The sequence below is a fragment of the Chaetodon auriga genome, chromosome 19 (genome assembly GCF_051107435.1).
Source record: "Chaetodon auriga isolate fChaAug3 chromosome 19, fChaAug3.hap1, whole genome shotgun sequence".
In the NCBI taxonomy this organism is placed as follows: domain Eukaryota; kingdom Metazoa; phylum Chordata; class Actinopteri; order Chaetodontiformes; family Chaetodontidae; genus Chaetodon; species Chaetodon auriga.
The window spans coordinates 14,031,995-14,056,663 of record NC_135092.1 but is presented as its reverse complement, the minus strand read 5'-3'; the positions used below and the strand labels follow the sequence as shown (position 1 = coordinate 14,056,663).

At 43.5% G+C, this 24,669-nt stretch overlaps 1 protein-coding gene across 5 annotated transcripts in view; it reads left to right on the top strand.

Annotated features, from left to right (window-relative positions):
* Positions 1–7,389: 7,389 nt before the first annotated feature.
* Positions 7,390–24,669, top strand: part of LOC143337968 (mediator of RNA polymerase II transcription subunit 13-like) — a 78,957-nt gene continuing 61,677 nt past the window's right edge. For all 5 annotated transcript variants that reach the window (XM_076758015.1, XM_076758018.1, XM_076758017.1 and 2 more), the window contains exon 1: positions 7,390–8,795. In XM_076758015.1, the coding sequence (XP_076614130.1) occupies positions 8,724–8,795 (72 nt within the window). In that variant the 5' untranslated portion in view covers positions 7,390–8,723. The remainder of the gene's footprint in view (positions 8,796–24,669) is intronic.

The window sequence follows — 24,669 nt, the reverse complement described above, 5'->3', positions numbered from 1 at the left end:
TTTTGACAACTGCAAAATACAGTGTACGTCAGGACGTGAGTATTGACAGAATGATAGCAGGAATCATTCTGATTCGTGTGGATCAATACGTATTGACTTAATTAAGATTCAAGCCAAACAAGACGCAGCACGACAGCGCTTGTTTCAACAAAGAAGCTGTCCGTGGCGAAGTTGTGATTCCTGATGCGACGGCGTGCAGTGCGATACAGGCCGTGTGCTCTGTATGCCGGCAGAACTCTCTCTCTCTTTGTGAAATGAATTAGGAGAACATGAAAACTGAGCAGACCTTCAGCAATACATTATGTATGAGGAGCTTGAAGGCTCCTACTGAATTCTGTTCAGGTGGCATCAGAGGGTGCAGCCAAGTGGAAATGCTGGCTGGTCACTTAAAGCACACTATCTGTGGTAATATTTCTACATGAAAGCGCAGCACACGGCTTGGGCTATACTCTTCTACTTGCAGGCTGAAATATGCAATACAACCTGGTTTCTATGGTGGCCACAGAGGAGGTTTACTGGGGCAACAGGGGATTAAAGGCCTCACTCTAACCTTCAGACTATCTCCTACCCTGCATACCTTTAAGCTGCTATTTTGCAATTTAAATTAAAATCTATATTTTGTTTCCCATCTTGCACTTCATTTACTAGTTACACTGCATCGATGGGAATCATCCTTGTCTGCAGCGTAAGAGGAGGCTCGCAGCACACGTCATCTGTGTATCAGTGGGTTTGACAGCTGGACATAATTTCAAAATCAGATAACATACCACATGATTCCTTGTCTTCTGCTGTTATGAGATAACATCTAATTTCCCATCTCTCGAGTAATCTCACAAAGACATCGTCTGCTCATCGTGAAATCAATATGCTGCGGAAACACCATTACAACAGTCTTCACAGTGCTTGAGTGAATCACTCGCGATCACAGATGAACATGCACACAAAGGCAGAGGCAGAGAGAGACACACACGCACACGCATACAGGAGCAGGTAAACAAACACACTGTCCCCTCCAGTGTGTCTTTTGATATAAAAAGACTAATTAAAAAGCCCAAAAAGCACAAGAGTGCTCAGTGTAATTTAATTGTGTGTCAGTGCCCAGAAACAAATCTTTGGCATGCTGAGAAATGTGCATAAAATCACAACAGAGCTAACCAGTATCAGGGTGAATTATGCTGGGTTTAGTGGGCTCACAGGGGAGAGGGGATCATGGTCAGTGGAGTGCATCTTTGCCAGCAGACAAACAGTACACTCCAGTCATTAGCAGCAGAGCACAAAGGGAGAAAACTAGCATCACAAGGCAGGACAGGCAAAAGAAACAGCAAAATATTCAAATATGGGATGCTGGATTTAGCAAACCTGAATTTTGTAGTGGAACTATTTGATTCATTAATCAACATAAGATTATTCAATGGCAGCTTTGACAGTTTATTTCGAAGACTGAGACTCTACAGCCAAGCTAACATTTCTGAGGCTGTCGGAGCAAAGTCACCTTGAGCTAAATGCTAACACTTGAATGCTAACATGCTTCCAATGATAATGCTAACATATTGATAAGCAGGTATAATATTAGATTATTGTGTTAGCAATCTAGCATTTACTAATTCGCTGAGGCTGATGGGAATTAGTTTTGCAAGTATTTTGTTATGAACCAAATATCGGCCTGATGATGACTTTACATGAAAGGTAAGTCAGGGGATCTCCAACCTCTTTGCGATTCATCCTCTGGGGAAAATGTCATTTCAGTGTGAACCAAAGCGTTGGACCGATGTTGCCATCCATGTAGCCAAGTGTTTTGTTCTGTTTTATATAGTTTTAAATTGAATACCTTTGGACTTTTTGGACTGTTCACGGTCGGCTCTGAGAACAAGGTCATTGTATAAACTCACTGAATAATCTTAACAATAATCAGCAGGAAAAGATACGAATACAATCTAGGATATAGACACAAAACAAGAAAACGAGTGGAAACAGAGAGAAGAATATACAAGATAGCGTCCATTAGGAGAGTGGGTATACAGTAAACTGACAGGGAGACAAACAGTTAGGCAGCTTCCTTCTGAGAGCAGAATCAGAAGTGGACCAGGCAGTAAGAAAACAATAACAATGAGCTGATGACAGTCTAAGAAGAGTAGACCTGTAGATGTTCTGTGATTTAAAGTCTCTCACCCTCTCTCTCTCTCTCTCTCTCTCTCTCTGGTGCTGCTATAATTTTCCTGGGTGGAATGATGGATGAGGCGGTGTCAGCCCATGTTCATTATAATGCACACCATCTATTCTTCTCAGCCAGACTCTCCGCGCTCCAGGAAATGCCAGAGAGGTATTGGAGCCGCGGAGAGAAGAGAAACTCTCATCTGATTTTATGGAGAGAATCTGCTGCTAGGTGTGTGTTAACTTAGTGCACGGTGATCCATCAATCACTAATGAAGATACTGCGAGGCCACTGCTTGTTCTTAAAAGAAACACATTCCTCTCCGGGAATGAATGATAAACAGCCCTCGACGTCCGTGCGAGCAGAACCCCTTGCAATATGCTCATCCTAAATTAATAATGAGCACCCCAACAGTTATCTGTATGCAAAACGTTTAGAAAAATGTGTAGATGAGCAGTGTTTGTCATCGTGACCTATTTGTTGTTTTACAAGCCTTGAAAAAATATTATCTCAATCACTCACAATGAGCAAGTGGCCCCTATAGGCACACACACTTTCTGCCAAATTTGGAACAGTTTGGGTTATTTCACATCAACGGAAAATGTGATGTCAGGTACGTTCATCATCCGGATTCAGCGATATTTGAATTAAAATTGAACACCGGCTGTGCAACCTCACTGCTAGATGCCACATAATGCTGCACACCAGTCTTTTAAATGTAGGTATTACTTTGTTTTATTCATATATGCTAACATGGAGAAATAGGTCTATCAGGGTTAGCATTCTTTAGAGCGAGTGGGAAATATGTAGCCTAATTATGGCAATCTAACCAATGCTATTAAATCTAACATTACTGGCATAAATATTTTGTCATTTGAGGTATATTGTGCTGTTTTTCTGGAAATGTAATTCAAAGTGTTCCCAGTTCACATCATTATTAAACAGCATTTCAACCAAGTGTCAGGTCTGATGTGTCTTTTACTCCTAACTCTAAATTGGCAGTGTTTTAGAAAGCTGACTCTCTCTTTCTCAGATACACCCGGCTGTTACTGGGTGTAAATGTTTAGTATCTCTATGTAAGTTTGTGTGGTGCAACCTGTTTTAATGTCATTATGTGTTAATCTCCACCTGGTAAACATTCATGTTTCAGCTTGGCTAAGTTTGAACCTATGAACAGCTGGTGCAACTGGCTCCGAATTAAGTGGATTAGCTACGTCTTTTTAGAGTTAAACTCTTCATAAAAAAATCTAAATACTTGTCTTTTTCCAAACTTTTATTGTTGGTTTAATCAGGAATATTTAATAATGGAGAGAAATAATTAAGATTTGTAACCAAGTTTTTAGGGGCTTTAATAAACCAGCTACATTTTCTTTTGAAAGTTCAGTTTTTTTGTCCATTACATTCCAATTTCAATGATGATTTGTAGCTTTGTTGCATAATTGACAAATGTGAGAACAATTAAAATTAACATGTGTTGCAGAAAGACTTGCCACCTGAATATATGTCTGCATATACTCATGTGATTGTAGGTATGTTTGTAGTTTACTGCACCTTGTCAGTTTGAATGACAGTAGACTAAATGAAGGATCCACATATACTTTAACAAAGCCACACATTAAACACACACACACACACACACACACACACACACACACACACACACACACACACACACACACACACACGCCTATCCATCCCAGAGAAGTCTAAAACACATTGTCTAGACAAACACATTATCTTTAATCAGAGCAGTGATGCATCTTTTCTCCTCACACACAGCTCAAGTCAGTGGGGGCCTGATGAGGGGAAATACGTGGCATATTGAAATAGATTTATTCAAACTGATAGCATCTCATCCCATCAGCTCCACACAGAGTGTGCCAAACTCAGTGCGAGAGTCTTTTGAAAGCCTTTAAGGATGTATTGAACAAAAGAGGGTGAAAAAAAGTCTCCAAATGAGTCCTGGATCATTCCTGGAGCAAAGGGATCAATAACCGCCAGGCTAAGCCCTCGCTCATCCATCTGATTCATATCTCCCCCCACCTTTTTCAGATATAAGAGGAATCACTGGACTAAAGGCTCCCTCTCTGTGGCAGTATGTACCAGCTGCAAGCTGTTTTCAAATACATAAAACGGTATGAAGTGATTAACACCAGAAGTGTACTTATATCATAATGGATTGGATATGTCAGCATATGATGATCTTTTCTAGAGATGTATAGCAGCAAAAGGAATATATAGCTGTCTATAAATAGCTCTGTTAGATTCACCCTTTGAGGTAGCATATCTTGCATGCTGAAATTCAGCCTTGAACAGCCTATAAATTATAAAACAGGAATCAAACTACTGCCACTGAGCATCCATTTAAACACTTCACATGATGTTGGGCTGATGTTCAAATGTCTCTGTAAAATCTCCCACTGCTGCAACATGAAAATACCAATCTTATTACAAATAAGTGTAGTCCTGAGCTGGTTTTTTTTTTTTTTTTTTTTTTACATTATTTACTTCCTCTCCTGACTGACCATAGATCAGACAGGAGCTCTGACACTCTGATGACAATTCTCACCGCGGCTGCCGCTGCTGCTTCTCTGAGGACCACATCTGTCTTCTAGAGAGCACTGTTAGGGTCTGAGCAGACTCAGTGCAAAACTGGCAGCTAAGAACAAACTTTCCCTGTTACTGTTACTAATTCAGTCTTGAACACAGTCTCGGCTGAATCTTCATGCAATCGCACTGACATGCAAAATAAATCCCTGGAAAGAGGGTGTGATAATGAGATAAAGGGTGAGGTGACTTTTACAGAGTGCGAGCATTTAAAAATCATTGCACATTTATGACTGCAAATGAAAGAGCCATTCAACTCAATGTGATACGTTTTTATTTTCCAGTGAGGGATAATGTGATTGAGGGATGAAAAGCTTATTGACTGAATAAACTGACGATTGAGTCTTTTTAACGACCTCTAGGGGGATCCATGTGCAAAGGTCTGCAGCTATTGACTGTTCATTTTCCTGTTTATTCATGACTAAAATTATACTCGAGATAAACCAGCCTGCGCTGTCGTATCATAGCGGCTGCAGTTTGGTTTACAAGATGAGTCCAGGAAAGTTAACAAATGTGGACAAATGTCAGTTTGAAGCTAAAACCAGAAAATCCAGTGACCTTTATAACCCAAACAAAGAAAATCAAAGTGTATGTCGTGCAAATATATATATATATATAGCATACAGTATAAAATCCATTATTAATAATAATAACACAAATATTTGATGCAGTGAGTCCTGGATGGTCTCTTCCATCTGCCTCAGGAAACTGTGGTTATATTAATAATCTTTTGTTCTTCAGCCTCAAAGGGCACCACCTGCAGTCTTTGAGAACAGAAAGAACACGTGAAGCACTCTGTTAAAGACGGTGCAAAGAAAACCTTCAGCAATGCTGTATGTCTATGTAAATATGACAATGCTTCACATGATCGTGGGGAGGATAAAATTATATGTTTGCACTGTATAATTCAAATAAGTATAAAGTTAGGATACAGCGCGCACCACAGCGACTATTGAGGCCACTATGGTCATGCTCCAGTGTGTCTTTTGAGAACTTCACATAACAAATAATGTTTTTTTTTTTAAGGCTGATTCCAGTGTTTTTGGACTTGGTGCGTTTACATTTTCTTACTTTCAGGTAAGCAAAGTGAATAAATAAAGAATTCAGTATCACTCCACCTGAATTTAAAGTCGGGAAAAAACATCAGAGGTTTATTTTATGATCTGTAATTTCCTGAAAAAAAGAGTTGATTTTATAAGAAAGTGATTTTGAGAGGAATTTCCTTGAAAGAACGGCTCCATTTAAACCTGCATTAAATACTTTTTTGGGCATTTGAAGTGAGCACAAAAAGCTGTAAATGCAAACAGTTGCCTTTCTACACACCCAGCCGATACAGAACAACATTAGCATTCATTTGGAGTCATATGTCTGGCCACTTGATGAATGTAAGTCCAATATTCAGTGTCTTTTTGGCTCTGTTTTTGGTTTCTACCAACTCCTGAGAAAAAATATCTGATCTGTCTTTTTAACTGATAAATGCTCCACTTCCTTTCACAAACAGTAACATGTCCAGACTTTTATGACTGGGGTGGCCCGAAATGGGGGCACTGACTAATGAAGTAGATGTGTACTCGTATCCTCTTTAATAACTAATGTTAAAGTATCTTCCTGTGTTTATAATTTTTATTTGAAAGATAAATACTCCTACGAACCACAACACAACAGAGTGGCATTCAAATAAAATGAAGCTTCCATACTTTATACTGTAAGTAGGCCACAAGCGGTTGGTTTGAACCAACGTCCCGCCTCTCACTGGGCAGACAGCCCATCATACTTAAGGATAATAGGGTCGCACATGGGTGTGATTTCAGGTTTCAGGCCACCCTTTAGACACACCCGGTTCTCAAAACACATGTTTTTTCTCCATTTGTTGATCTAAAAATATTGATTAGTGCAGCTTTAAATATAACTGAACAGCTAAGACAATAAATAAAAGATCTCCTTTTTAGTGCCGGGGGGCTTCACCACATCAAGACTTCGGTGTCTCTAAAATCTTGGCTACGGCCCTGTGTATAACCACTTAGGATAACTGCAAACATTTGAACATGATTCCTACCAATTTGTCATGTATGAAATCATTTTTTGGGATAATAAAGACCATCAAGCAAGTGTTGTGATGTAATGAATTTGGCGAGTGTAAGTCTAACCTACATAGATGCCTCTTATGAAACACAGTATGAGCTCAGTAAGTCACTCTGACCTCCATTCTGTCACATCCTCTGTTGTGAGAACACAGTTACATTATGTAACAAATGCATCACAGAAAGACACCACAGGGTGATGAAGGAGAGAGAGAGAGGAAAAAAAAAACACATCATGTAAAATAATCTGCAGCTTGATGACCAGCGGAGATGCATTTAAACATCAGAGAGTGGAACAATGCAGGAATCCCTCCGACTGCTGGCGCTCACGCCTGGCACGGCGTCGCATCCAGTCTCTTATCAAAGATCCTAAACAGTACTGTAATCCCACACTTTGATCACGTGAGCGCAAACTTGGCCAAATGGGAAGGCGAGTCTCGGTAGTACGCTTCCGACCGCCATTACATTACAATGCGTGGTGGGCTGGACGACCGTGCGCAAAGAAAAAAAAAAAAAAAAAGCTCCAGCGACGTTTCGCGTAAAGCAAACAGACGCGGAGGGTGAGAACAGGCAGGCTACACGCACACTAACATACCGATATAATAACACACACAGGGAGAGATAAACAATGAGGAAGGAGGTCGCTGCCGAGGAAAGCAGGCACACGTTGGAGGATTTAATTCAATAATCATATCTGGAGACGGAGGAGGATACGCGTTTAAATGTCGCGGTGGTTTAAAGCAACAAAAAATCTGCAGCATGCAACATTTTCTTTATGTCAGTGATCGGCGCTAGACGAGGACTGTCACTTTGGCGTGAGCTGTGCAGTGAAGAATAATCACATTTTTTTTTATTTTTTGTGCAAGATTGAAGCCGTTGTGGCCGCGAGAGGACGTTTCGTAATGATATAAAAACTGAAAGGAAGGAAGGATTTTTTCAAACCTCCTTCTACAGAAGCCTGCTTGTCGTTTTCCTGGTGGCGGAGTGTGAGAATAGTTTTTTTTTTCTTCTTGTCTGAACGGTTTGACTCATGATCCGGGCTCACTGGGAGCCCGCTCGACTTTTTGTCCGCCCTGCCACGGAGGAGCTCCGGGGGCTTTTCTCTCTCCGCGACCCCCTCGTCCGCGCTCCGTTTCGCTCGGGAGCAACAGAGGGATTAAACGTCCCTGCTCGCAGCGCCTGTTTGTGCGCGGCAGGCTGGGTTACATTGTGAGAGGAACGGTTGTGGTAAGAAAGCAGGCTATAAATAGCTCATGCAATTCTCGAAAACTATCACAAGTGGTGCATCAGCTTGTGGAGCAGACGGAATCAGATATCCTGCATGTAACGTCTCGGCTCTAACTTCATTGTTCAGCCGAGAGGCGAACCTCTAATCATTTTCAAAGAAGTTTGGACTCTTAATTTCGCTATTTTGTTGGAGGGAGGGGGGGCTGCTCCTCGGCGCGGAAGAAAGGAGTCGTTTCCCCATGGATTATGCTCATTTAATGATGAAACTATCAGCGGAAAGACTGATATGGAAACGGGCTGATCGTCCTCTGTGTGTGGATTGAGATGGAGACATTTCTGTGCCCTCCGCCTTTGACAGCGATCACATTTTGGAATCGCCTGACCTGGATCGCGACAATGTTTTGATCGCCGCACACGCTTGGATTTACATTACAACGTTAGATCCGCCGGGGCTTTATGGATGCATTCTGCACTTCTCTTTGAATACGCCCATTCCTCTGCCCGACCATCCCGAGTCCATTATCTGGACCTCTTGTGAGATTAGAAGCCTGCTTGTTTTGGGGAAAGGGAAGCGATTTGTCAGCCCTGCTCGGTGTTTTGATACCGATGTAGGATTTCGACATGCCCAGCGCTGACGACCCCAACGGCGGACGATTATGACTACAACAGCGAATTGGGTGGCTAACGGGGCAAGCCTTGAGGACTGCCACTCCAACATCTTCTCTCTGGTACAGTATCAATAAATCATGGCCAGCACAGACACGCGAGCCAGTTGTGATCGACAAGTCATAAGACAGTGGGGAGGCACGCTTAGATGCGTGGCCGCTGTACAAAGGTGAACCAATTGCTGATGTTGTTATTAGGTAATCATTACCACGGGTTACAGTAGTGGTGCGGGGGGGAAAGAAAGCACCAGATTTCACTGCTAAGCCTGTTTATAAGAAGACATCTCAGCCCAGAGGCTTAAATCAGCATGATTTGAGCAGAAGAACTCCACTTTATTGTCTGGTTGCAACCCAAAACATAATCCCGTGACGCTTAAAAGCCAAATTTCAGACGCCACCAAAGCAGACTGGCCTCTTATTTTGTTTTTGCCTTTGCAGTTTTTGCATTGGATTAGCAGATAAACAACACCTAAACATTCATTTTTTCCCCCCATCAGGAGCTCGGTGTGCTCTGGCCGCTCTCCTCCACCCCCTTTTAAATAATCATTTCACTGCAAATGTAGCTGGAACTCTGTTGCATTGCCAAGCAACTAACTTGGAAAGAAGGCGTAGGCTACTGCTGCCTCTTAATATTTCTAAAGCCAGAGATCTTCAGTGAATCATGGTGCAATGCCTTGATCTACAAAAACAGCCCAGCGGGTTTGAAATTGGTAGATTAGGGAAAATTTGGTGAGGAAGGTTGCTAAGATTTTGACAGGCGGCATGAATCAAGCACACAGCGGAAACAACACTTTCAGACTCAGTTTATCTGAAAAAGGGGTTTTTGACTCCACGGGCAGTGTAATTTCTGCAGAACTCACTTGGTTTTTGAGGGTGGAGGAGATCGAGCAGTGTGTTTTCACAGTTTTCATCCTGCAATCAGCGAGTTAACTGTCCTACTACAACAGGCAGCCAAGTGGAAAGGCATGCGGTAGCCTGAGCTCAGGCGTAGGCTGCTGAGAACCACAACAACATAGGGCTCCTGAGGGCTTTTTAGGTGATCATGCAGGTTGTCAAGCAGTGACAGCAGCCTGCCCCTGTTACACTAGACATGCCACACCAAAGCTAAAGAAACACACGTCACATGCTGATGGTTTTTGGATTGTTTCTTGGTGGACAGAGAGGAGAAACAAACTTTGTAGTTGTCACACAGCTTGCAGAAATCTCCAAAATTCCAAACAAAGCTCTGGCGGTGTTTCCGTCTCATGCATGTCAGTTGGTTTTGTGAAATAATATCTTAAGCCGTCTGAAAGCGTCTTGTATGAATTTGTGTGCACTGACGCTGAAATAAATGCACCAGCGCTCCAGTATCAGACGTCTTAAATTCACCCCCCCTCTGACACGTAGCGGTTGAGAAAAGTGATTGCGTCCCTGTCAACTTCTCAGTCGAGGTTATTCCCTCGTGGAAAACGGCTTCATTCACCCGCCGTGGCGTTGTTGGCCCTCGCGCGGGCCCTGTGAACATCCCTTCCGAACCGAGGGGGAAACAGACCATCCATCAGCTGGCTTGTTGAGAATATTTATGACTGGCTGGTGCCACAGCGGTTGCTCACTGGCAGGGCTCCTACAGGGAAGGCCAAGACAGAACAAAACGCTAATGACACACCAAGTGTCCTGGTTAGAGGGTAGGACTGAGACAAAGAGACAGGCAGTGGGATGCAGATTGCATCCTGATGTTGAAGCCGAGGCGTGCTGTATGTGCACGATACGATAAAGACGTGGAGCCGCAGTTATTACCGCTGGAAGTGCATGAATCCCGTCAAGCGTGAGTATTGATCCGGCAAAAGGAGACGTGGAAAATATGCACTTTATATGAGCGGTCCCTCAGCTATGATTTCCTGCTTGCTTTTCACCACATATTACTTGTTTTAGTGCTGTTAATTGATTAGTTGATAAATTGGATTGATAAATGGAGAATTGATCAGCAATGATTTTGATAATCTTAATAATCGGAGATTTCCAGCTTGTCGAATATGAGCATTTCCTGCTTTCGTCTGTGTTGTCATTGTGAATCGTTTACCTTTTAGGGGTTTTGGTTGTTCCAGCAGTTTGAAGATGACAACCTTGTTTCAGGGAGACTGTGATTTTCCATTATTTTGTGCCATTTTTATACACTAAAAACACGAGTAATGATACATTGCATTAGTTGCAAGCCTAACTTTGTTATTTAGGGGTCCAAAAACGACAAGAGTACAGCCTCTAAAGTGGGATATTTCCTAGCCTTTTCCTCCAGGTTATATTGGCTAACATAAAGGTCTTGTGGCTAACCGATGAGCGCTCTGGTCTGACAGCCTGTTAAACAGCATTCCAACATGCGCTAACCTCGTCCCTCACACTGATTTACTGGCTGTTATTGCAACCTGCATCAATAAAAAGTACCATAGAGAGCAGGAGAGCCCTACGCTGTGGGACTTTACGGGCTCGCGGCAGATCACTGTCATGTGGCGTCACATACTCGAGATCGCCGCAATCACACAACCCACAAAACAACTGTCTCGTCTGCTGGCGATCACCCGCCCGTGACAGAGAGCAAACGAGACCCTTGCAAGTGGGAGAGAAAGACCCGAGCTGGTGAGCTAAGTTGAAGTGGCGACGGAGGAGGGAAGGGCGGAGGACGAGAGGAGAAAGAGAGGAATGTTTTCAGCTGAAGGAGCGAGAGAGAGAGAGAGGGAGAGACTGAAGGACTGCAGCGGAATCTGTTTTCATTTTAGGAAAGTATTATGACTGATGTGCATTTCCTGACTGCTAGCCTCAGTCTATTTGAGAGAGAAGCTGAGAGTGAAAGAGAGAGACAGAGCGAGGGAGAAAATTAAAGAGGGAGCAACGTAATGAGAGAGAGAGAAAACAGTCATGTTTCTGTGGACTGGCCAGGTTTCTTCTGACACTGGCCCGAGCCACAGTCGCCGAGCCTGGCTATGAAATGCCAGGAGAGACGCAGTTAAGAGCCTCACGACACAGGAAGCCTCAGTGCGTGCGTGTGTGTGTGTGTGTGTGTGTGTGTGTGTGTGTGTGTGTGTGTGTGTGTGTGTGTGTGTGTGTATTGTAAACACTCTAAACCATCTCAGACTCAGGAGACAAACTTCAAACACCTATCATATTATCCACACACACGCAGATGCATTCACAAACACACGCACCAACATGGAGAGAGAGGGGAAAAAAATAAAATAAACACCCACATGCTCACACAAACATATGTATCACAAATGCAACACACTCTAAATCTTCCACCCACGCACACACACGTACACGCTCACATCACATGTTTTATGGCCTTTATTTGGGCTGTGAATGCATCCTGTATCCCAAGGACGCTCGCTTGTGCAAACATAGGTAGAACGCAGAGACCTTAATTAAAGGACATCCTCTGTCCCCTCGACAGAGAGTGCAACACTGGTAATTAAGTGTCCTCAAGTGCAGGTCTAATGTGATCAACTAAAAGGTGCTCATTAGCCAAACTGTATTCCAATGGAGATCTTGCATGTATAATAATGATGCTGCTGTCTGGCATGGAAATAAAGCGCTAAGAGATGAGGCTGAGGGAATACCATTAACGGCAGCGTCTTGATTTATGGCAGGTGAGTGGCCGTGCCTTGTAAGAAGAATCAGGTAATCAGGGATGGGGCCTTTTTAATATAGACTGTTTGCATGTCCTTGTTATTAATGGCGGCGGGTGTGTAAGGATGCTTGGGGATGAGAGAGAGGCGGCGGTTGGGTGAAGCGCGCGCTGCGATTTGTCGAGCCACAGAATCGGTCAAGTTGGACTTTAAGCAGGGAGGTGTCGGGTGTCGTTGGGATTTTTTCTGCCCTGCTGCTGAGTGTTGGCAGATAAACAAACCCCCTTTTTTCATTGAACCAAAGAAGCCAAATTTCTTAGATGAACTTCTCAGATCTTAAGCATCTTAACTAGCATGACTCTTAAATCAATGTCGAGGTAATTCTGGCTGAAATACTGCAGATATGTTAGTTTTGGTGCATATGTTGCTAAGTAACAATCGTGGCCGTACAGAAATGCAAACACTTTAATTTAGACACTGTGTTGCCATGACATGTTTTTTTTTTTTCCCCAATATAGAGAAGACATGTTTATTTGACAGCTGTAAAATGTCTTGATCAGAATATTTGAGCCACCAAATTTAAGGGATTCTTATAAAAGATGTTTGTTGATGTTATGTGAGTAATTGAGTTATTGTCTTTTTTAAAACACTTAAATATCGATAGGCGTCAGACGGTCATGTTGTGCGGATCGGGCGTCACGGCACAGCTCCTCGTGTCCGTGGCCGACCTGTTGATTGTTTGTGCTCGTGTGGTTTTAGCAGATTGTGCACTGCGCTTGGACAGGCCCATTGTTCCGCCCCTCTCAGCTGAGGTGAGCTGGCTCCTCCACAAGACTGGACCAGCTCACGGGCAATTAATCACGTACAATCATTACACAGCCAATAAAGATCCATACAGATATTCTGATACAGTTCCAATAGAAAGAGAGAAGTCGGGTCTCTCGGCAGGTGCAGGGTTGCACGGGTGAAGGTCCGGCTTGGATTTCAGCCCAACAGCGTGCTGCGTGTTTTACATTTTCGTGTTGTCTTTTTGTCTTGTCCCCGGTGTGTAAAGCCCTTAAGAAGAATGCAGATTATCCCTCAAAGCAGGAGTATCTGCTGCAGCAATCTGATAATTAAACATCACCATGAATGTGACCAGATGTTTGATGCCAGCTGCTGGCACTTGACAGCTTTTGACAAGTCTGGTTTATATTGAGATACGTAAAGATGACATTGAAGCCGTGACGGCGTCCTCTCTTGCACAAGGAGACGATGAGTCCAGGTTTCCAAGGCATCACCCCCAGTCTTCTGCTGCGTGCCCTATGGAGCAGCTCCATCTGGTTGCTTCGCACCGAACAGTCCACCCCCTACGCCCAGCCTGTGCTTTTGGCTCCGCTCGCTTGCAGTTTTGACAGCTAGCACTGGCTTCACCTTGAGCCCGTGTGTGGCGCCTCCCACTAATCTGCCCCTGTCGCTGCTGTGGGAATCCCTTGTCATCGCAATAGGACTCAACCCAGCAGCGGCCCACCTGTGTGAACATGGCATTCTGTGTGTCAGACACAGACGTACAGCTTCCTCAGATTATTTGCCGCCATAACAAAATGGTTCGTGAACAAGCGTTGTCATGGGTTAGCGGCTGACAGAAAAAGGGCAGGGTATGGGAACAGGACGGCGGGGTTCCTCCTCACTCGTGCCTCTGTTTTTACTATACATCTCTTTTCTATTAAATTCTCCCGAGTGCAGTCATGGATCTTATCTGAGCAGTGGGCCTGTCAGGGCCCTGCCACAGAGGTGAAGAACGGTTCAAAGACAGGCAGGAAGGCAGGGAGGGAGGGAGGGAGGGAGGAGAGAGAAAGGGAGGGAACCACCGCTGGTCCCGGAGCTGGAAATGGGACGGGATGGGCAGGAGTATTTTGGAGCACGGTGGCTTGAGTGTGAAATATGTAAGCCCTGCAGTGCCAGCTGTGTTCTATTCTCGGCGCCCACTGGTTGTTCCTGCATGTGTGCAGGGCGACAGAAGGCCGAGGGGGAGAGCGGGATTGGTAGGAATTGGCAGTAGCTGGTGCCATCGAGTGCTTTTGATAGCTGGAAAGTTAGCTAGTTAGCTGGCACATGGATTGCTAGATAGATATTAACCACATCAGTGTGACAGTGTTGCCTCTGTGGTGGAAGAAGTCTCCTTTGCTGAAGTAAAAGTGACAATACCACAAGTCCTCTATTCAAAATCTCACTCAAGTCAAAGTATTATCATCAAAATGTACTACGGTATCAAAAGTAGAAGTATTCATTGTGCAGAATGGTCCCTTTTAGTGTTTTAATGTTATATCTGTGCATGAAGTAAGCACCATTTATATGTTTTAGCTGGTCGAGGTGGAGCTAATTGTAGACTTTAGATATCCTGTTCAGTCATGATTATTTATGTTTTGTGCTACAAAGAACAATCAACCCTAAAAGAATAAATGTCTTAGTCATTGAGTATTTAGTGAATGAATGAATTAAATCAACAAATTCAGGAAACCGCATGATTTCCATCGTAAACAGGTTGAAATGTAAAATCTCACCAAACTGCTGTGATGAAATATGGAATGATAAAATAAGACGTGTAGTGACAGTGACTTGGTAAGGTTCCAGACTTTTACAGTGTGAGCAGTATGGAAAGACTTCATTAGATAAGATAAGGATTTATTGATCCCCAGAGGCGAAATTCAGGAGGTTACAGAAAATGAATAATCAGATGTATATGAAATAACAATAATAGAATGAAAATAGAGACGATCAAAAGGCTGTTAAATTGAAAATTACAATGCAAGCAGTTCAGAACCGTTCTTAAATACACACCCCCCCCCCACCGCTGCTGTTTTCCTCTATGGAATAACACCACTTTCCTCCAATCTGTTACATATTGGATGTGTGTTGCCTCTGGTCTGAACCCAAATTCTGAGGCCTGCTGCCTGATTGGTAGCTACAGCCTGTATTTGATGATGCTGCCGCGCTCTGTGCCATCGCACCAGAGTCATTGACTTTGTCTCGGGGAAATCTGTTTGCAGTCTCTTCACCTGACTGCAGACGCGCGGACAAAGAGAATATCTTTAAAGGGAGATACTGCCCTGCTTGTAACCGGGCGAATATTTTCTGCAAGCCAGACAGCTTTGCCAATATCATGGTTGGCTGGGATTCAATTGCAGTTAGAGCACACTTAGGTTAAAGGGTGTGCAAAACAAGGGGAGAGAGAAAACATTAAGGTTGTCTGCTGTGCTGTTGCAAATTCTAATTATCATGTGTTCATGTTCCATTGAGAGATTATCTGCAACCAATCAGACGGGTACTTGATGAGAACAAACACATTATGTGCAGACTGTTGATTCACAGCCATTTGTGGCGCATTGATTCTCCCTGCACTGCCAAACGGCACTCTGTCTCATCTTGAATTAGGCAGACACCCATGATTTTTCAGATGCTAATGAAAATGTGTACAGCTCAATTTCAGTCCTGACTTGCCTCACAGAATAGATGGACTTTTGCAGTATAAAAGTGAGACACAAAAGGTTTGATAAAGTATTTACCAGGCATGGCTGCGTGAGCATGGAGCCGTGGGGATAAGTGGTTCGGCAGGGTGGTGTTAACAGAGATATGAACATGCCATGGTACCATTGTGTCTGTTGTAAAGAGTGAATGGACAGGAGAGGAGGACTTGAGTGGGATTACATAACACTGTGTGTGTGTGTGTGTGTGTGTGTGTGTGTGTGTGTGTCGAACGTGTTAGCAGAATTGCAGAGGACTTCCAGTGTTTAAGCTCTGATTGGCTGCCACTCCCACTTAGTAAGCAAAGTACAGATTACAGACAGCAGCCAGGTGAGTTGCGGGTTGAAACCTGTTCAGGTGTGACCTACGGTGAAGCTAATGGCACGGCCCTGCCTACGTCCTGCACACACACATGCACGCACACACACAGAGAGGCATTGCTGCTTTCCAGTTTTTCTCCTTTACATTTTATCTGTGAAATGACACAAGGGAAAGTCATGCTGACTTACGCAGCGCTGTCATTTTATCTGAAAAAGCATCCCCGTGGAAAGAATCAATGCAGGAAATTACAAGCCAAATGAGATATTTTTCATACCGCTTATGCTCCATTTGCCCAATTTTAGGAACAATCAGACTATTAACTACTTGTAGGCATTTCTGAAGCCTCCATGCAGTGCTAATTGTACAATTACGGGGCTGAATTCTCTCATTCTCTCACTGAACGAAACTCAGTGAGTAATCCCACACTGCAGCATTAACGTCTTGCTCCTGATAATCCCAGGACTTTCCTGACGCATGTATGACGTGCTTGATAATATCTCCGGCCAAATTTGAGTTTATGAACTCCAGCTGTAAGGGAGCGGAGGGAGGCGTAGCTCAGGAGAAATGACACGCAGAGATGTACAGTAAACTCCTCTGTGATTCTTTTTGGAGTGAAGTAAGGGACCGCAGAAGTGCTTGAAATCTTATATTTCCACTGTAACCCTGGAGACAGAAATCTCCAAAAATTGAACACCTTGCTGAATTCCTATATATGTTGTATGTTGCCTAGCAACTGTTTTTACTTTTCTCTCCGTCCTCTGTTTTTCCTCATTTGTGATCCTCAGTTTTTCTGTCTTTGTCTGCGTCTTTTGCTCATTTCTCCTTCCCTGTGGCATGTCACAGTTAATTAAGTTACACCGGGGACACTCGTAAAGCAGAGACTGGTTTATTTATTTGCACGTTAATAATTTAGGCTAAGCAGGGCCACTGCTTTAGCCTGTCCCTTAACGCTTTAAAAGCAGCCTGACGCTGCAGCTTCGTGTTGTTTTATTTGCCAAATGGCTGGGGATCTTGTCAGCCCTTTTAGATGCCGCAGCGCCTCCGTACACAATGTCTTGCTGTCCTTATTGGTCTTCCGCTGCTCTTGCCTCCTGCCTCCCGCCTCTCTTTGTGTCAGGTGAGAAGTCACGGCTTGATGGAGGCTTTCTGCCGCGTGATTGGCAGGTCTATCCGTCACTCAGCCCTGGGGACTCTCGCTGCTCTAATTAGGTCGCTTGGCTTGCTCACCTCCCAGGGCTGGATGCTTTACAGAACACAGATCAAATGACAGTCCCTTGTTTTGTAGGGACTTGTAAAGGTGGAGGCAGAAGGCAGAGGAAAAGCATCTGTTTAGTGTCTGCAGCCCCAGAGGCCTTCTTTCTACACCTGTTTGGTTCTTTTGTGCTGCTCTCGCTCGCTCACAAGTGCAGTAATGTCCATCGCTCTTCATTTGTGGTGTAAAATGCCAGAGGGGAGCGCTACTCCTTGTGGGTTAATTTGATTTCAGTGGGTTAATTGATGAAAGGGAAGTCGTTGCCTGTTGTGATTTCCGCCACTGGCTCTTCTAACTTGTGACTTCTCATTGCTGACTTAAGCCGAAATTATGCTTTCCACATTTGTGAGCTTGCGAGGGTCTGCGTTCGCACGTTAGGGTGTGGATACCCGACCCGAGCACAAGGGCGGGTTCGGACAATTATTTAGAAATTGTGTTCGGTCACGTCGGCTAGGCTAGCCTACCTGACACGGTGCTTTCACGGTCCCCCAAGCGGACTCCAGAAAGCATCAGCAGAGTGTATTCAGGCACTTAGCAATTCAAGCTAAATGCATGCTAAACACGTTCAAGACAAGTCGTGTCATTAAAGTCAGAATCGTTAATATTTCCCTCCTGGTTGATGATGTGGTTTGTGGCTACTGATGGTAACAGCAAGTGTGATTTAATACTACAACAAACACTTTGAGCAGCAGCAACAGAAGATCAGTGGGTGTACAGTATCTGTTTACAGCGCAGCCAAGCAAACTCATGTTCTTTTAATAAAGAAGTCAGTCAGTATTTTGTCTTTCCCATCATGCGATGAGCAACCACCATCTGAGAGTGGGCTGATCTGCTTTTAATTACTGTTGTTCTGTGGATGTATTTTTGACCGCAGTCAGCACTGAACCTCACTGACAAATACATATCATTTCCTGGGGCTGCTTCAAAATAAAAGCTATCCCGCGTCTCGCCAGTGGAACGCTTTTAATGTGAATTGGCAGCAGTAGGAAATGTTCGGCTAGCGGTACCAGTGACGGCTATGAGACGGTCAACAGTGTGGCTGATATCAATAAGATTAAATTACAAAGAGGAATGCTGGATTACAGTATGCGTATTGTGCGTGGACAATTTGAATGGAGCACGGGAATGGCGGACTCTGACATTGACAATGAAAACTACAATATAGAGAAGTAAATAGAGATATTGAAAGGCTATTTATGAACAATGAAGACCGTAAATAGGATAAAGAATGTGATTCGATTTCATTAAAAGCATCAAATAGGTTGCGTTGTTCAGTTCTCTCACTGTGTCTGTTAGACATAATTAAATCCCCCCTGTCCTTTGACATTGCATGAAAGAGAGATAGATAGCGTTGCATACGTCTGATAAAGACATCGACTCTTATCTAAAGACTCACAGGCATCACAGGCGATCTGAACACACCCCAAATATTGGCAGCTTGTCAAGTGTCTTAACAGATTTGACGTTGATGAGAGAGCTATGCCACTCTGACAGAGTAAGTGTTTCTCTTGTGCCAGAGTAGGTAAAACTGCTGATACAAGCTGTCTCTCGATTGCCTAAAGTGCCTCCTTTGTCAGACTATCAGACTGTGAGGCTCTTACGCTGTTGTGAGATTCCTAAAGAAGTGGCATCTCTCTCAGACGACGTTCTCATACGCTCTCTGTCAGCTTTGATTGAGCGCTAGACACTTCTCCACTTAGATGCAAATGTTCGCATCAGCTGCAGTTCTGATAGAGGAGCGTCTGCGTATAACCAGGCTGAATATTGTTTTTTTTTTTTTTTTTTTTTTTTCCTTCACTTCCTTGGCAAACACATGCATTTTTGATGTTTGCTCTTTTAGTTAGCTTCATGTACGCATGCACTGAGTTGTTATTAAAAGGCATTTGTTATGAAAGTGAAAGGAAGTCATGTTTAGATATGCTCTCATCACATACCTGCGTCTGTGCCAGGCAGCTGCAAAGCCTTGCAACACAAACATGCGTTCAGCTGCGTGTTTGGAAGTCCATTCAAAAGGTCCCACAAGTTTTTGAGAAAGAGCAGGAGGAGCAGAATGTTTTCAGTCTGCAGAAGCGTTCCTGCACGTCAAGTGTGTTTTCCTCCCCGCTCTGCTATCTGAGTGACTGGGGTTTCCTCTGCGTTGTAAAGCTCCTCAGCTTAAAACAACATGCAGCATATAAACTTTATGCGCTGCATGTACGTGTCAGCCTTTTAGATCTGCGCTATCAAAGTTGAATCTGTGGAAATGGCATCCTCTTTTCTGTTCAAGTTTCGAGTTTTCGTCCAGCGCTTTCTGTTTGAGCAATGCATGCTAAAGATTAAAGTTCTGACGTTCATATTTTCTTTTGATTACAAGCACATGTCTGCTGCACTGAGGTTGACCTCTGGTTGGGATACAGATAATGTTTCCCAAGCCGGGGCTCAGTTCACCTTCTATTCAGGAAATTATTTTGAACTCTCTGGTTTTGGGTTTAGATTCCTTTTTAAAATCAATTTTCAAAAATACAAAAGCATGTGCAAATGATAAAGAATCCATCTCACCGCAAGGATCCGAAAAGGGAGGTTTTAATAAAATAATACAAATGGAGCGCCATCTTCCACCTCCTCTGTGCTAACACAAAAATACTCTGGAAACTTATGGGGAGCTGTTATCTTCCCTCTGTTTACCAGGCAAAAAGACATAAAGAGAGGAATAGGGAAAAAGGCGAGAGGGAGAGCGTGAGATACTCCTGGGTGTATTCAATAGGCGTCTGTGACAGTGAGAGAGTGCTGAGAGATGAGAGGGAGAGTGGAGACAAGAAAGATAATAGAGGTGAGAGTAAGGTCAAAGCTTCGGTCCATCTTAGCGATGGAAGGAAAAAGCTCTTGTTTTTGGTCCCGCACTCAATCAGAAATTGAACCAGCTAACCTATAGAACAAGGGGCTTGGAGGAGCGCCGGCTCTATTGACAGTGAAACTAAATCCACCGACTTTTTCCTTGACCCTTTTCGCCTTTTTACCCCTGTGGTAGTTTTTAAAAGAGACGGAGACTGCTGTCTAGAATAATCATTGATTTGCTCTTTCGTTCTCTGATGGATTGTGAGGAGTTTGCTGCTTCGGATACATGTTTGCTTTGCTCTCTGCCTGCTATCTTGACAAACATACATATGGATTCACTGTACCACCGAACGCGCCGCCATCGCTGCCGCCGATCGCACAAAAGGACTCAGATTCTCCTCAGATTAGTGAGAATGAAAGCCCAGTTGGCTAACAGTCTTCTTTTACAACCTAAAATACTAATGCATGGTATAATTTATCCTCTGATTGGTTGCACACTTGCAACCAAACTCTGATCTATCTGTAATCTAAGTTTAAAGCCTGCACTTCAGCAACTTTCACACCCGGTTCTTTTGTGACTTACAATGATAGAGAAGCAAAAAAAAATGATGAAAGGTAGTTTTTATTTGCGTGCCAGGATTTTAGTCACATCACTGATTTGCCACAAAAGTTGCAGAGATAATAGCTTGACACGCTCGACAGGTTTTCTCTGCTTTCTGTTGTGTTACAAGTGATAATTTATTCCTACAAATATAGGAACTTGCTGTTTGTTAGCGCTGATATTACTGCAACTTCAGAGGGCGGATTTAGTGAAGGTGAAGTGTGTTGGGAAACTGAAGCCCTGCAAACACACACACACACACACACACACACATAGACACACAGGACAGAAACACCCACTAGAATACACACAGATGGGCAGATCTTAGCTATCATCACTGAAAAATAACTGGACATCAGCCAGAAAATATGTCTGTCTCCTGATGCATGTCAGTGTTTTTGAGCACTTCTGGTCTGCACATCATCACAGCTGCTGTGTGTGATATGTGTGTGCATGCCTCTGTGTGTGTATGTGTGTGTGTGTGTGGGGGTGTGTTAGTGTTTGTGTGCAGGCATGTGTTTGGATCTGCCTGGAAGCATGTGACTGTAGCTCTGTTCCTCTTCCTGCAACTGTGCCACAGCTAATCCTCCGCAGGAGTTCAGCAGGGTGTTCAGTTAGTGCTTTACACATGGCCAATAAATACACAGCACCTGTGTTTTGGGCTTGGGAAAGACATAGTGCAGCCTCTGGCCATTTTGAACAATATTTCACCCGAAAATACGACTTGTTATTGGAGAAATGTTATACCTTAAGCCATATATCTGCACTGAAAAGCAAGGAGATTTTGCTGTAAAGCTCAGAAATGTGTTTTGGTTATTGTTACTGCAGTTGAATGTTTGACCTTCAGTGTGCAGAATGATATATGTGCAGAGTTTCACGCTGGAAGGCTGATTTTTTACGAGCTCACCTCAAAGGGTAATTCTGGTATTTTTAATCCTGGATGCTGTTTGACACATTTTGGTGTCTAAATGAGTAATAATAGATACAAAATGTTTTGGAATTGGTCCAGTACATCGTCCCCACCGGCAGCCACGTAACAGGCTGCGGTGTAATCCTTGGGAGCAATGGCGCCCGTGGAAGTACGTCCACTGAAAGTGTTTGTTTTTGCCACAGGCTCAGACTGTTATCATAAGTATCTCGCAACATTATGGAAATGATCCATAGAGAGAAAGACCTTTTTGTTAAAGACTAGGATCCTCTTTGTTTATATTTGTTTTATTGCTCTCCTCAAATCCACCAGACTCCATTGACAAAACAGTAATTTTAACTCCCAGAACACAGGAGTTGCTGCTCTGCCTCTGCCTCAGTCTGTTGCTTGGTGTTATTGTGTGACTTTGGTGTTTTAAAGGGTCACTTTGGATCCAGACTAACGTGTTAATTAACGGTACTTTGATGTGTGCAAATGTACCCAAGGATTGCATTGCGGCCTGTTTTAAAGCTGCTGGCTGAGGTGATCTACTGGACCAATTCCAACACCTATTAGTCATTTAGACACCAAAATATGTGAAAATAGGGCCCAGGTTTAAAAATACCTGGATTGCTCTTTAAATATCAGTTAAAGGAGTGCACCTATGAGCAGGATTTTGTGAGTTAGATTATGGAAGCCTAAAGCCTCCAGTGCTCACACGCTCTAAGAATTAATATTTCATTGAAGTAGGAGACATCATAGTCTGGTAGTTTAACACTTTTAACAAAAATACTTGCATATGATATTCAGAGGTTCTCGATTTTCCAATGGAGGAGAAAGACAAGATGCCTGAATGCAGCCTCATAGAGCTGCTAGCTTGGCTTTTTTTGTAGAAAAACCATATCAGACTCAAATTACTATCCGAAGCGGAGTATTTTTATGTCTTATGCCCTGACAGTCAGTTCACCGGAGAGCAGGTGTTGCCTTATGAAAACAAAACAAACAACTGGTCCGTCTTTTTTGCGAATATATTCCCTGACATTTTACTTCTCCTCCTCTCCGCTCCTGATCCAGGAGCAGCAGACAGCTGTGTCAAACAGTGGAGGAACTTTTGACATTGACTGGGAGTGACGAGGCAGCGCGAGCAGATGTCTTCCTCTTTGCTTTGGGAGAAACAGCATCCTTGACCTTGTCATGGCTAATTTTAGGGCTTGGCTTATCACAGCGCCAATGTTTATATCTCCCATTACACACGCTGTCATTACAGGAGGGACACGCTTGTAATTATGGGTGCATTCTGCAGTCGGGATGTTCCTGGGGGTCATGTGCATACCTCAGTGTACACTCATTTATAAGATGCTGCAGCGTGTGTGTGTGTGTAGGAGATAATGTGTGTGTGTTTGCCAGGCTTTCAGGACATGCACAGGCTTCCTCAAAAGCTGGATTTTAGCTCTGATTTGGACACATACCTGCTACACACACCGAGAACACAGGCAGCCTTCCTCAGCCTTGCTCTCGACTGTCATCAAAGCTGTGCAGCCTCCTTTTCTTCATCCACTCAAAGACACTGCGGGCTTTAATTTTCTTTGAGCTGCTCCGTTCTACCTGTCTCTGTGTTAAAATGGGTCAGGATTTCACCCCCCTCTCTGTCAGCTGGTCTTGGACGTCTTGGTGGCTGAGCCAGTGTGCCAAACTTGATCCTCACAGCTGGGTGAACACAGGAGAGGAGGGCAGCGCGACACACTGAGAGACCCCTCCCTCCCCCGCCGCCGCCTGCCAAATCTCTGTCCCGCTCAACAATGCCTTTTGTGCGCTCGACCCATTCGTGCACGAACGCAAACACAAGGACACAAACAAACATAAAACAAGTTTCCAAAGCACATGAGCGTCACAGCGTCACTGATGTTTTTCACTTGTTTGCACAGGTCAGTTCATTTACAACATTTAAAATAACATGCCTCTTTTTACTGGCTCATCACTAGATGCATCATGGCCGAGAGCCTCCGAGTCTGCAATAGGCAACATAAACACCTCTCATCCCGTTAGATTGAATGGCAAAGATGGCAGTTGCTGGGCCAGGCTCCAACCATTGACCCCAGCACTATTTCCTCTTCTCGTGTCTCCCTGACTCTTTGTAGCTCCCTCCATCTTTCAATGCTGTCTCTCCTCTCGTAGTTCATTCTCTGTATTTCACTCAAGGCCGTCCTTTATGTCTCGCTGTCACTCTCCACCTCTCCTCACAGCCGCGGTCACACTGGTTTATTGTATCTTTACAGCGTCGAGCGGAGGTATCGGTTAAATACGGTTAGAACGGCACGACGGGGAGACGTTAAATGTGCTTAAACATTTACACAAGGGCCATAGCTGTGAAAAGAGGAAGTTGGTGAAAATATAACATAATTGGGCCGACTCTGTGCGGTTATTGATCGAATCAACATTGTCTGATCCCTCTGTCGTGAAAGAAATCTCTGCACGCTGAAGTGCTGTACTTCACAGTTATGGGCCACTATCACATTTTTATGTGTTAAATGGTTGCTTTATTGATTTGTTTAAAAAAAAATAGCCCATCCTTAACATGTGAAGGTTTAGGATATTAGTTTCAAATGCTTAACATGCTTCTTGAATATTTGTAGAATATAATTTATAATCTTATATCACATTTCTAGTTGGAACTAATGATTATCTTCAGTATCCTGTAATCTGCTGATAATTTTAGTCATTAATCAATCGTTTGGTCTACAAAATGTCACAAAATACTAAAAATTACACATCACTATTTCCCAGAGAACAAGATGATGACTTTAAATGTCCGACCAACAGTAAAAAAAACCCCAAAGCGTTCAAAGCATTTGTTGTTTTTGCTTGAAAAAATGATCAATGGATCAGATTTGATTGTGGATTCATTATCTGTCGATTGACTTATCAGTGAATCAACTCACTGT